The sequence below is a fragment of the Nymphaea colorata genome, chromosome 2 (genome assembly GCF_008831285.2).
Source record: "Nymphaea colorata isolate Beijing-Zhang1983 chromosome 2, ASM883128v2, whole genome shotgun sequence".
NCBI classification, from domain to species: Eukaryota; Viridiplantae; Streptophyta; class Magnoliopsida; order Nymphaeales; family Nymphaeaceae; genus Nymphaea; species Nymphaea colorata.
Window position 1 is genome coordinate 14,413,267 of NC_045139.1, and position 13,193 is coordinate 14,426,459.

Below are 13,193 nucleotides of genomic sequence, written 5' to 3' on the forward strand. Positions count from 1 at the left end.
GCATTTAAAATCCACTGAAAGCCATGTAGTTTTAAAATCCACTGAAAACCATGTAGTTTATGATTTATAATGTTCTCTGTGATGAGCAATGTGATTTGAAGTCCATTGCAATTCATATGGGTCATTAACAGCATGAGACTTGTACAGTCTGCATTTACATTCTCCGAAGACTCTGAGAACTGCTCAAAGCCACACCTTTTTTTACAGTGCTGACTGAATTGGCAGTAACATGTACAGAGAATAGCAACAGTGGATGGAACAGAATCTTCATCCAAGATAGGTAATCTATGCTTCCACGAGGTCAGGTTTCTACGCCCAGAGTACGAATTCCACGTCTCTCCATGTGACCAGAATCAACCAGCCGCTTCAACATATTCGTAATGGTAGGAAACGATCTGGTTGCCAGGGAGAGGATGCCAGTTAACTGCAATTGAAACAAGCTATTATGACTTTGGAAAAATCTTTTCGGCTACTTTTCATCATTAATATAAAGGAAGCAAGTTTGTTGCAAAATTGAGCAGTCTTTTGGACATATTTGGACATACAAACATTAAAGGGTTTCACAAGAGCGATTCGGCGTCATGTTCAATGGAGATGGACCCATCGAATACACAAAAGAGCTAATACTGACTACCATTCTATTCAGTTTTTACTTACAACTCCATAGCGAAACTCTTCTTGTATGTCCAGCTGGATCCATAAAGCTTTAAGCAGTAAGCCCACTATAAAGAACACTCCTATGTAAAGAGGGTTCCTGCTCAAACATCATGTATGTCAAGCATTGGGAGGAACAGATACTACGAAATGCATTTGTGTCCATTAGAGAGATAGAAAGAAAGATGAAGTCCGTTAGAGAGAGAAGGATGAGATTATCTATTACCGTAAGAGTGCCATAAATTCATTGAAACCTAGAACAGCCATGGCAACAATTGCCCAGGGAGGTGGTAACCAGTTGTGGCTTCTCTTGTATGCCTCCTGAATAGCAACCAAAGAGAAATGAGGTATTACTGACAATACTGGATGCAGGGTACACAGTTTCAAGACAAAATACTACTCCAGATAGGAGCTGCAGGATATCATCTCAATTATTGTGTTGATTGATGTAGAAATGCTTGTTAAAATGGAAGCCGTCAAGCCCCATTACACTGTGGGCTCCCCACCTTCAAAATTGTCCCCACGATCATTAAAAGTTATTCAGCAGGTAATAAGCCATCTATAACGCATAAAGTACTGACAGATGAGCAGAACAAAATCAAAATCAAGCTCCTGTTTGTTTGGCATATTAACATGAGGTCCGGTCAGCAAACGAGCAATGGAGGATTCAAACTGGAGGTGGACAGGGCTGAACTTCTCACTCAAACAATGCATGTGAAAAAACGTATGGGAGATGGGTAAGTGAAATATGTAGATGACATCATTAACGAATGAATTGGATTTCTACTAAGTCAGGCTCACAATGCCATCAATCAACAAATTGGCCCAGAAGTCATATTCCTACTGCAAAAATAAAAATGGGAGAGATGATTTGCATTTTATGAAGGAAACATGCCTGGGCAGATACAGCCTGCACAACCAAATACTCTGTTTCTGCGTTGAATTGTCTCCACAAAGTTTTGCATTGGACAGGCGTAATCAGTGTCATGTTTGAAGGAACCTGGTCCAAAAAACTTAGTAACACTTTGATGTACTGGAAATACTTTCATGTGTTGGAGCACATTATTTGAACAAATACCTCTTCCCATGTACTTGACGCCAATGGATCGCCATCTGCAACTATCCTCCTGTCCTGATTCCCTCTACCAGCATCTACTAGAGAAGAAAAGAGGGTTTTCTCTATTTTATCTGGCTGTCCATCCAACCTTATGGCAGCCAAGACCGCTAGCAGCTTCAGTGCCTGAAATATGTGATGCAACGGATCAAGCATTTCTAAAACAAATAAGTTTGGGACTTAACAACAGATCAACACTCATTGCTTTACCGCAGCACGAGCATTCTTTGTGATTGAACGAATATCTTCTTTTCCTGTCCAAACTCTTGGCATTGAGTCATGATCATGGCTAAATACCATTGCAAACCTGAAAAATTTCACGTGCTACAGCAAATCACAATAACTCAAAAGGTAAAGTGCGCCACAGGAGAAAGCGGTGAAGGTGGCACAGAAAAATAATGGAAGAGACTACTTGTTAATCAAGTAGTTACCTGTCTTTCATACGAACAAGAACTCTTCCAGCTTCCTCTTTGGTTTTCGTTTCAACTATATTTCTTCCATTATAAAAAAAATTCTGTTTTATTTTGTCAAAAATTACACTGTCTAGTTCAAAACCAGCAAGGTCTGAAGACAAATCACATACAGCAGACTCTGTCACACGTTGAAGGAGGTTTGTTATGGATGCCCACGTCATCTCGTTAGCAGCATCAAAAAGAGAGTCAATGGGTTCATCAAGAGCTTCCACAAGCTTTTCCTATTGGAAGTAATTCCAATATCACTAGTTTTGTCATCAAGACTCGACTTAACGGCAAAGAAGAATACAATTTGAAACTAAAGAAAAGGTCAAGAAAGGCACAATATGATCACTCTTATGGCTGAAGCCAATGTAACATGCCTCATGATGAGCTATAATTTCAGACACTTTGGCAGTTCTTAGAGAAGCAACATATGTGTCAATATCACGTTGAAGCTTCTGACGGAATTTGGAAGGATCCCAGCTAGCTTGTCTAATCGCTGCATCTGAAAGGAAAAAAAAAAAGAAGATTCAATTCCTTATATATACCAGATATTGCATGTTTTATAAAGATATATTCACATGTTTTCCACAGAGAGGAGCATAAGCAAACTTCAGTCTATTGCTCCACAGAAAGTAGAAATAGAAACTTGGTTTTTTAGTAACATTCCCAAAGATTACATGATTATGGGAGTGTTTCTTTCTGATCCTGAAGAAGCAAGGGTTCATGGTAAAAGATACCCAGGTCTGTGTTTTCTTTTACCAAGATTGAAGCTAGTTTCAAAGAAACAGAAAGGTGCATCTAATTAAATTGCCAATGGTTATCATTTGATTTTACTGATAATGAAGTAACAAGCTCTCATGATAAAGTCACAAGATTTATATTTTTATTTGCTCCCAAAGCATAGATAAAATCTCCAACACACTGCTTCATTGTTTCATCATATTCATCAAAGCAAATCTAGTTTTTTTGTTATAAGGGCTGAATGAAAGTCTATAAGATTTCCTGGGGTCTTTGGAACCATAGTCACAAATAATGTTTCGGAATTTTAAACGGCAAGGTTTTTCTCAGGTATAATACAACGAACTTGGAAAAACGGGAAAAATACGGTAAATTTTAAAAAATTAAAAAAAACTAAAAATGGGGAAAAAATAAAATAAGTGAGAAACTAATAACACAAACATCAAAAATAAGTAAATTTGTAACAAATAAAAAATAGAAAACAAAAAAACTCTTTGGCATTAAAAAAACATGCAAAGCTGAAAAAAACGTAAAAAACGTGAAAAAACATTAAAAAATGCATTTTTTTAGTTTTACACGGCAATTTAATTATCACATTTTTGTATGTGTGTGTATGTTTTTTTTTAAAAAAAAAAATCCACGCTTTTTGTGACACTGGAACATTGTCACAAGTATCAATTCTCACGTCTCCAATCCATCAACAAATTTTTTGTCAGGTATAAATCATAAAGTTTGTTTTCCATGGAAATTGCGGGATTAAAAAAAAATTTAAAAAATATAAAAATAATAGAAAATATGATTTTTAGAAGTTTTGAGTTTTCTACTAATTTTTTCTCAAGTATTGGTATTGTTCAAAATCATGGTATTGCTGTGTTCCATTGAGACAATAAGGCCCTATAGAATTGGGAAAAACCAAGTTCCCAAAGTCCTGCTCAGATCAATCCAAGCACTTCTTTAATCTTGGATCACTTGCATTTCACAAGGCCGATTGATGGTTTCAAAGCTTGTCTAGGTAAATATACTTCTCACCAAAATTACCATCCACAAACACTCCAAGAGGTTAGTCAAACTGAAGATGTTGCAGGTCATGTTCCTACAAACAAAAGAAATAATAGATCAAACCAAGAGGCCAAGTACAGGCTAAGTAGCTGGCTATTGTTGCTATTACAGATCTAAATCTGTAGGAGTCAGATCAGCTAAATACACAAGGAATCTGATCCATTACAATTCATGCCATGCACGAGATACCATGGCTTCCTCTATAAGAGTCTTCTATGTTCAATGATAGATATTGACCAACCTTTGAGGAAAAAACTAATTAAGCAATCAAAGGATTTTTTTTATTAAACATTTCATCAGAATAATGCTTTTTTGGAAAACATCATCTTCTAAGTGCCTGAAAGTACAGCTTTATTAGATATACCTGTGCATCCATGATCAAACTCAAGAAGAACAGTGTGGGTGCAACCATGAACAGCTGTTGCAAAACCTTCTCCGCTTTTTAGTGATTGGTCAAGCATATCCTTGAATCTATCTACAGCTTTGGAACGAAGATGTCCCAACATGGCTTGATAGGCAGGATGAACAAGCTAGAAAAATCAGGCATGGAAGTCAATAAAAAGGCAAACGTACCAGTTGAAAGCGGTTATGAAAAAATGAAATTAAGTTGGAGAACAGTAGTAAGATATTGATAAATAATAACTAGCAAAAACAGATGTGCCATGGAACTAGAGGATTCTAATGCTTCTCATTGCTGGTTTCAGATACCGAGGAGCATTTATTGACTATGGTGAATGAACGCCACATAAATTTATATTACATGCATGCCCAAAAGCATTTCCCTAAGAAATGAAATAAAGCATTTATATCGAGACCCCAAGGTCACACAGAATCCAGCATAAACATAAAACTATAATCATAACTTCCACTGTTTGTATCTGTTGCCTATGAGATGCTGAACCTGTCAATAAACTATGTTAGTTAGGGATGGTCATGGGGACAAACAAGCATCAACAAGGCAAGCTAGAACAGGGAATTGATAATAGTCACCAGAACAGAGGAGAGTACTTGTATGATGGTTTTGCTTAAATTTTTAGAATCTCAGGAATAAGTGAAGCCCTTCCAGTATCACGTTATCAGTTAGCAGGAGGAAGGTTTCAAGTGCCAACTTGTCATACTGCTATACCCGTAGGTATCAACATTGAAAAATCAATGGTTCAGAAAAATTACCATTTAGACTATTTAACCAGAACGGAAATCAATTGGGGACTCAGCAGACAAATGTATGTACCAGAAAATCCTAGATTTAACAGTAACATGAATGGATTGATGTTGAATTCAGGTAGTGTTAAAGATGGAATTGCCAAACCTGTTATGGTTGCCATGCCAATGCCACTTGGTTGGTGTTTTAACCTACTTTTATTTTTCAGATCTGGATATGAAGGTAGAACAAGATATTACCCATCCAAAGTACTGGTTCTGGAAGGATCACCAGGTTTATTCTTTGAATTTTGATCAAAACTTCGATATTAATCTCTAAAAATATAATATGTCAATATGTACCTTGAGCTGCTATGACACACACAAAAACCAATTAACACTGGTTATTTGATGCACTCTTCCAAAGTGTTTTGCTGGCACAAGATCTTTGGATCATATGAAGATAGACGACATGCATCAGAATTTGTGCTCTATTTGCTGCCTAATTGTAAATTTTCCTGAATTTTTTGGATGATGTACTCAATAGGAACCAAATGGAATAATCATTATTTTCATAAAAACATTGAAAGTCGCTTAAAGGTGTAAGATGCTAATTCTATTCGAGACATCCTAAAAGGACTAGAGCATTAAAAATTAGGATACGATCTTAAAATCACAAGCATTTCTCAATGATATGAAAAGGTAAATGCTGGAAGCCTGGAGCGAACTGGAAATACAGCCTACATGCAATGCTCCACATTCTAATTGTCCACGTTTCTCCAATCTTACACCTTCATCAAAATATATAGCTTCTGCATCATACCTAGTAACAGAAAGAAAGACGTTAATAAACAAATGCATCCACTCCTGCACCTAATCTCTCATAACTTTTTATATCTAGACAAGGCCTTCTCCCCTTAATGAACAAGCACAAAGACAACTACTAACTGATTCCTTTAGGACATAAAAAGGTAAACCACAAGTATTATATAGAAATATGGAATCAAGGCATCATACTGATAGTGGAGAAGAGGCTAACACAAGATCAGAGAATAAACACAAAAGTATTCAACAGCTTACTCCTGCAGGTAAGATTCTATCAAGGAGCTAATCTTCTTTCCAAAGCCAGATACTGGACCAGACTGAAGAGCTTCATCAATCTCTAACCAGCACTGAGGCCAACATATAAAACTCCATAAAATTTTAAACAACATAAGAGCAGATAGCTGCATATTGATGTTCTTGTGAAATGACTGATACCTTATCATCAGTGAATTGATGAAGTTTCTCATTTGCAATCTCCTCACACCGAACTGTAGCGACCATAACCTAGAAAATTGTACATTTTTTATTCCAAAATATGGATCAACAATCATCAAAATTAAATAAAAGAACATAAATGGGACTCAAGTGCCTTATGTGCTGGAAGATCCAGGTCCTTGTTTTCCTGTATAATTTTCCATATCTGCTGTACACTGAATGAAAATGCTGAAGATGGAATGACAGCCTGTCGATCACCTGCAAGTCCACCGGGGGCAATAGAATGGTAAAATCGCTGCCTCAAGTTTGCAACCTGAGTAACAAACATTTTTAAATGTCAGCATAGTGACTATGGTTCAAAACATAATTTGTTCAAACGGCAGAAGCATAGTGTAATATGGAGTTGTATATGAATAACCTGAAAAAAGATGTAGAAACTCAAAATTAGCGAGATGGGAATTCAGTAGCTATACCTGCTCCTTGAATTGATCTTCTTTCTCCTCATAACTAGACAACGCTGTAACTTCTACCTGCATGACATGAACAATGTAAAATTGCATAAACGAAACTCACAATTGCAACAGTAAATCAGAAATTACGCACCCTAAAGAATTCACTGAGTGGAGTTCCCTTATGTGCTTGTGGCCTTGGAACAGCATCCCATATCTGCATAGATAACCATTATGCTTACCATTGAACGAAGATAAGGAATAATCTTACATGACACCAAAAGCGACCTTATGAATGTCTTCCCTTAGAATAGATTCCAAACGTTCCAATGGTGTCTGCAGGAAAGCCAAAACTAAAGTTTCAAACGCTTACCAGCACACAAGTTATTGACACCTACAATTCATGATAGAAATGCAAACCTTTGTTTTATCTCTAATAGCAAACAGTAATGTAGTCTTACGAGGAGTGAACAGACGCATCATAACCTGTCAAATGGAAAATTTTCTTACCATGTGACTCAGAGACAAAATGCATGCAGTTGTAAATTAAAATGGACCTGAAATACTGTCTTTAGAAGAGGCTTATTTGCAGCATGCTCCCTACCAATATCATGACACCACCTGGATAGATGACATGACAAATTCCAAATTCCAAATCCCAAACATTTTATAATCTTATATATGTGTGTGTGTGTGTGCATGTTATGTGTCCCATTTTTGTGCATGTGTGCTGGTGTATCTAATGTGTGGTTGCATGCCTTCATGCGCGTGTATGTGAAGAGAGAGAGAGACAGAGAACATAATAAAAACAAGACTTACATATTAATCAACAGTATATCAGAGACCGCCAAAGCAAAAAGAGCACTCTGCTTCTCAAATGTAGTGTCATCCTGAAATGGAAGGAAAAAATTCATCTCCGTAGTTATATTCACGTGCATTGTGCAGACATGATCATAACAATGACTGACATGCAAACCTGCACGCACAACAAAATCTTGACCTCCTATAACATTTCAAAATATGTTTAAGATGCATTTTTAAAATCCTCAGTATTATTTCAATGAAATGCTCATGGTGAAAATAAGCTACGTCATATTCTCTGTTTACGTCTTACTATCTGGATAATTCTGCTTATGAAGCTACAAAATATAAATTGCGTTTATGAACAGTTAAATTACATCGTTTTGATAAGTTCTTTTCCTTGACCGTCTCAGAATGTGTCGGAAAATTACCTCTCCTCTTTCTCTTCCATCAGTACCCTCCAAATCCATCACAAGTGTTGTAGGCTCAATTCCCACACATTTAGCTAACCATATGCCCTTGGTAGTTTGATTCCTGAAAGAGAAGAAGTTTATTTGCAGACTGGAAGCTTGATTAAAATAAGCTAATGTGAAATCCCAAAAAACTTTGTAGCCACAACCAAAAAGTTACGCAAGAAAGCATCCCAAGTTTGAGAAATCATTTGCCAGTATTTTGACAAAGAAAGATGAAGAAGACCCACCTTCCTTTGAAGGCATCCATCTCCCTGAAGTTTGTGTGGAAAAGATGGTTCAACAGTGTGCTCTTCCCTGACCAAAAAAGTCAGTCATGAGTACCTTGAGACGAACGAAGCCATTCACTTAAGACAACATGCTCCAAATCTCTTAGAGCCTTTGGTGGCTCCTCTACTAAATAATTGAAGGCAAGGAAAACCGCCTTCTTCTTACAGAAAGCGATTCATGTATAGGTCCTGGAGAAGTAATGCCTCAAATCACTTGGAACAACTTTAACGAATTCCATCAAAAACATGATAAGCAAGCCAGAAAACTAAGATGGATACTAACCGCTGCTTTGAGGGCCCATAATGGAAACCACAGCATAAGAAATCCCGCATTCGGCCAATTTAACAGCTTTCACGAAATGTTCGAGCCCAGAAACGTTAAACACACCATTGCCATCAATCAATTGAGCGGAGCAGCACTCGTCACTCATCCTGGGACACCAAATCTTTATTCATTACCAAAAGTTAAAATACCAAAAATCTGAAAAGTAAATTGGTTCAGCCATGTATCAAAAAAGCAGGCCAAGTTAATATTAAGCTCTACTATTTAATAGAGGGTACCAGTTTATCCTGATTCTCAAAAATAAACTGATGTAAGGGAAGGATGACCGAAGGTGGTTGGACAAAAATTTTCACCTTCAAACTTGATTGACCACGCCATCGCTAGTGAACAGGACACAAGCCGTACTTATCCCAAGTTGTTTACGATTCATCCCAGACGAAGTTTGTCTCCATCCCTGATATTGATGGGAGCCAATTTAACTTTCTTCTTAAATTCATTTACATCTTGACGGTTGGACGCTACGTTGAAAAATTTTAGTTTGATGGTCGTCACCTCTTCATGATAAACTAAAAAAAACGGTGGAAAAATCCAAGTATTATAAAGGTGATTTCCTGAATAATTTCCCTTGAATCAGACGATTCGAAGAAGCAAAAGAATACGAATTCATAAGGTTATCACGAGTATAGGTAACTGACGAACGATTAACCAGCTTCAGTGTGAGTAGAAGAATCATCACGACTGATGAGGAACTATAATTTGAAGGGTGGTTACTTCAGAGACTTGCTGAGAGGACAGAAAGAAAGCGAGGAAGTCACCGAGAAAGGAACTAACAATTAGAGAAACTCTAACGACAGAGGACCGACCTCGAAGGAGCGATATTTCGGACGAGACCGTCACGGGAAATGCGCCCTCTCTCTCTCTCTCTCTCTGGTGCATCATATGAAGGCGGTCCACAATGCAAACAGTTCGGATAATGAACGATCCAAACTGACGCGGGTTTGCTTCAATATACCACCCTTTCCGTTAAATGATAGAGAATGATAGAGAGCGATAAAATGGGAAATATATAATAAAATTTGGGGACAGGAAGTTTCCTACATACAAAAACAATCCGCAAAATCAAGAGAGAGAAAAAAAGCCATGGTTTTTCTATTTTTTTTTCAAAAGAGTTGAAAAAAAAATAGAAGAAAAATAAGATCCACAACAATCACTTGCCCGGTTGCCCGTCATGACCTATTGATCTTCTATATATAGTAGTTATGTCTAAGTACTAGTATATGTAATATATGGGAACCCCAATTCCATAAAAATCTTTACTAATTGAACAAAAAAACGATTTTTTTTTGTCTTGGGCAAAGTTTGGCTTAATATCATAAGTCCAATCTCAATTTTCAGTAATGTCTGATAACAGCCCTTTTAATAACAATCAACTAAGGGCTATCATTCCATTTATAGTTAAGGATGAAACCCTCTGGCACTCTCAAGATTAGAGAGAACAGAACATGGATTTATGTGACTTGGAAAGACAAAGAGATTGCTTACATCCATAGTCAAGTTTGATTATATGTCAAAGGGACATAACATAGCTGGTTAGACAGGTGGTTGCATCAAAAGTGCATCATCGGTTTTATTCTGGTGGGTTTTACTTCTTTGTATTGTAAGTAGTGGGAGGTGAGGAAACATTAGACCTCTTTCCTCTTTTTCTGAATGATAAGTTGTTAGCATCTTACTTACTCGAAAGTTTCACTATATCAAACAACAACAACAACAATAACAAATTCAAGAGATGCTGCCCCTCTCTCAATACAAGAGCCTAGCAACACCCAACAGCAAAAATTTAAGATAATATTTTTGATCTGCATAAAACAAGGGAAGTCTATCAAATTGGGATCAGGCTCCTCCACGCTCTTCCAACAATTATTAAATGCTATAGTTGCAATGGGGCTCAAAATGGTTCATGTTAATTTAGTAGTTGAGTTGAGAAGGTAAATTAGGGCCCCCATTTGCCTCGGCGTAACGTCGTAATATTCAAAATGAGGAGGAGTCTTAAAGAACTCAGTTTGATTGCCAAAGGGAAAAAAAAAAGTTGATTCGTTCTCTCTTTTTCTTCTACTTGCCTTTCTGCTGTATAATTGATGACGATTTGTGGGGCAAAAAATTATTTGTCATTTTTAAGGCAAAATAACAGAGTCTATGTCAAAAGTTTTGCCATCGACAATTTTTTTTCTACTTATAATCATTATTAGGCAAAAGGAGTGGGCCTGGCGAACCATTTGCCTTCAACCAACAGCTGCTTGCCTATAATATTTGTTCACTTGAACCACCTTACAAGAAATGTGATACAAGTATAGTATTTATGCTTAGTTTGGATGTCACCCCACCTACCCAAGAAGCAAGATGACTTGTTCAATAAGAAAAAATATCGATACTGAAAAATTGGTTGTGATTGTTACATCTATATTTATGATGGTTGTACGGCAGACGATAGAACTAATTATATTGCATATACTTATAAATTTCTAAATAGATTTCTTACGCTTCTTTATCTCATATATATATATAAGAATGATAAAAATTAAAAACCATGACTAAAAAAATGTAAACAATTACTCAAATCATCATAAACTTTTGTTATACTATAAATCATCACTAATATCCCACGGAGACCATTTTTAACTTTTTTGTTATTCAGCAACCTCCAGCAGCGGAGAGATTTCAGAAGGGAAAGAGAGAGATTTTTTTTTTTTTGCTTGTCCTCTCTGTTCGTCCACATTAGTCGTGACTTCCCACGTTACTTTGAAGTCATGCTTTATACTTTTTCTTTTATGACAAAGACGTAACAAGATTGACTCCACGATGCTCCTAACCTACGGTGGCGGCGGTGAGACGGTTGATCCCACAAATGATCGAATCCGAACTTATGGCTTCCTGTTCCTGTACACCTTGGTCCTAATAATCGAGTTGAGTTAATTTTGATGTTTAAACCAGGTTTACTTTACTTTCAGCACCAGATAATTTTCTGGAGTATCTAAATTTCCCTCCAAACAAGCTCAGTTGTTGTTTGACCTTTCATTTGATACCTCTAGAGTTGTTCTTGTTAGGCTTTAACCTTTGATAAAACTTTATATTTTGATGATTGTGTTGTAAAATTTTCATAATATTTTTCTCATTCAAAGCTCAAATTTTCTGCACATCGGGCTAGGTGGGTCAACTTGGAACTTTGAAAAATATTCGAGGAGAGTGTTCGATAAGCCAAGACCAAGGCAATGGGGAGGGTTTCTTGACAAGGGAGACGTAATGAATGAGTTTTGTGCCAAGAGTCGATCAGAAACCGGTGTTTTCAGCTCAAGACCATAACTCGTTTTGAGTCAAATAACAACAGAAGTAGTCTTAAAATTTTCAAAACAAAAATGCAGGTGAAAAGATACATCCAGGACGATTTGCTACGGGTAATCGACCAAGTCTCACTGTGTACTTTTCTAAAAGGATTCACCACTGGCAACGATATTGATGATATTGTCATGTGGATCAAACAATGTTCAAAGATCAAATTTGGTGTCCGAATTGATGTTAAGCTCAGGTTCTTAAGATGGTTTCATGTCCAAAAGGAACATTGGTGGTTTCCATCAAGAAAGGGAAAAGGTAACCATCCGCAGTCAGATGCTTCGAACTACATAAATACTTTTCTTTCTACAGTCGGCGCTCTGCCTTTCCCGTCCTCTAGTCGTCACAAAGGATTTAAAACATGCACCTTTTAGAGGCAGCAGTACACTTTCATTTACTGCTTCTCATGAAGGGAGAGTCAGTGAACAGGTGTGATGCAGGAAAAAATGTAGGCGTTGCTCACGGAATAATGAACTACAGTGAAGAAAACCGACAGGTCCAACAGGTTCTGTTACTTCTTGAAGCCTGTCACCGTGAATCCAGTGTCGAGAGATGACTGTGATTATGAACTGGTACGAAGGATAGATTTCATCTGTTGAAGATAAGAACTAGGACTTGAGGGGATCATGGAAGAGAACTACAAGATGTGGCACAGAGTTGTGCTGCTTAATCCTCCAGTCATGGAACCGTGCAGTCAATATGAAAATGGTTGATGCGCAGACATCAAAAAACCTGTTAAACTATAGGAAAATTTGGCAAGGCTGCTTTTGTCTTCTTCACAGGGACCCGTCTGGTGGTGTAATCGTGAAGCGCAGGACTACATCTACTATTTTAAATAACTATGAAGCTTGTACACGTCTGACTCGTTTCAAAAACTTCTGGATGTACATTTTCTGCTGCATTGATATTTCTTTTCTGATGAACAATCATTCTACGAACCCTTTCTTTTCCTTTTCTAGTTGGGATCGTGCACGGAAACATTATCTGGAGTCGTTTGTTCAACTTGGAAAGCTCCCCATTTTAGTTCAGTAGCAATATGTGAAGACCTGCCCACAGAAAGTTAGATTCTTTCAGAATTCGGTACTTCAGTTGTGTGACTGTCAGTCCGCAAACC

The 13,193-nt window shown here is 37.2% G+C and overlaps 1 protein-coding gene across 7 annotated transcripts; it reads right to left on the reverse strand.

The window, feature by feature from the left end:
* Nucleotides 1-82: 82 nt before the first annotated feature.
* Nucleotides 83-9,674, reverse strand: LOC116247989 (protein ROOT HAIR DEFECTIVE 3 homolog 2-like). 7 transcript variants are annotated; one of them, XM_050075787.1, is made up of 24 exons: nucleotides 9,559-9,581; nucleotides 9,049-9,149; nucleotides 8,696-8,844; nucleotides 8,374-8,440; nucleotides 8,105-8,207; nucleotides 7,692-7,762; nucleotides 7,430-7,493; nucleotides 7,293-7,358; nucleotides 7,161-7,208; nucleotides 7,027-7,089; nucleotides 6,897-6,953; nucleotides 6,578-6,736; nucleotides 6,424-6,492; nucleotides 6,244-6,335; nucleotides 5,908-5,986; nucleotides 4,388-4,553; nucleotides 2,604-2,728; nucleotides 2,200-2,462; nucleotides 1,979-2,075; nucleotides 1,733-1,894; nucleotides 1,550-1,654; nucleotides 881-975; nucleotides 658-754; nucleotides 83-424 (listed from the first exon to the last, which is right to left on the reverse strand). In XM_050075787.1, exons 3-24 carry the CDS (start codon nucleotides 8,841-8,843, stop codon nucleotides 302-304), a joined length of 2,319 nt encoding a protein of 772 aa, XP_049931744.1. In that variant the 5' UTR covers nucleotide 8,844; nucleotides 9,049-9,149; nucleotides 9,559-9,581; the 3' UTR covers nucleotides 83-301. The 7 variants fall into 7 exon arrangements, with proteins under 7 accessions (XP_049931744.1, XP_031476367.1, XP_031476365.1 ...); XM_031620507.2 differs by lacking the exon at nucleotides 9,049-9,149 and having other exon boundaries at nucleotides 8,339-8,440; nucleotides 9,559-9,674; XM_031620505.2 differs by lacking the exon at nucleotides 9,049-9,149 and having other exon boundaries at nucleotides 9,559-9,668.
* Between the last annotated feature and the right edge of the window lie 3,519 nt (nucleotides 9,675-13,193).

Coding starts and splice junctions, on each gene's coding strand:
- LOC116247989 (XM_031620505.2), bottom strand. CDS start 8,843: ATGAGTGACGAGTGCTGCTCCGCTCAATTGATTGATGGCAATGGTGTG. Junction 8,441..8,695: donor TATGGGCCCTCAAAGCAGCG/GTTAGTATCCAT, acceptor TTTTTTGGTCAG/GGAAGAGCACACTGTTGAAC. Junction 6,954..7,026: donor CACTCAGTGAATTCTTTAGG/GTGCGTAATTTC, acceptor CATGTCATGCAG/GTAGAAGTTACAGCGTTGTC.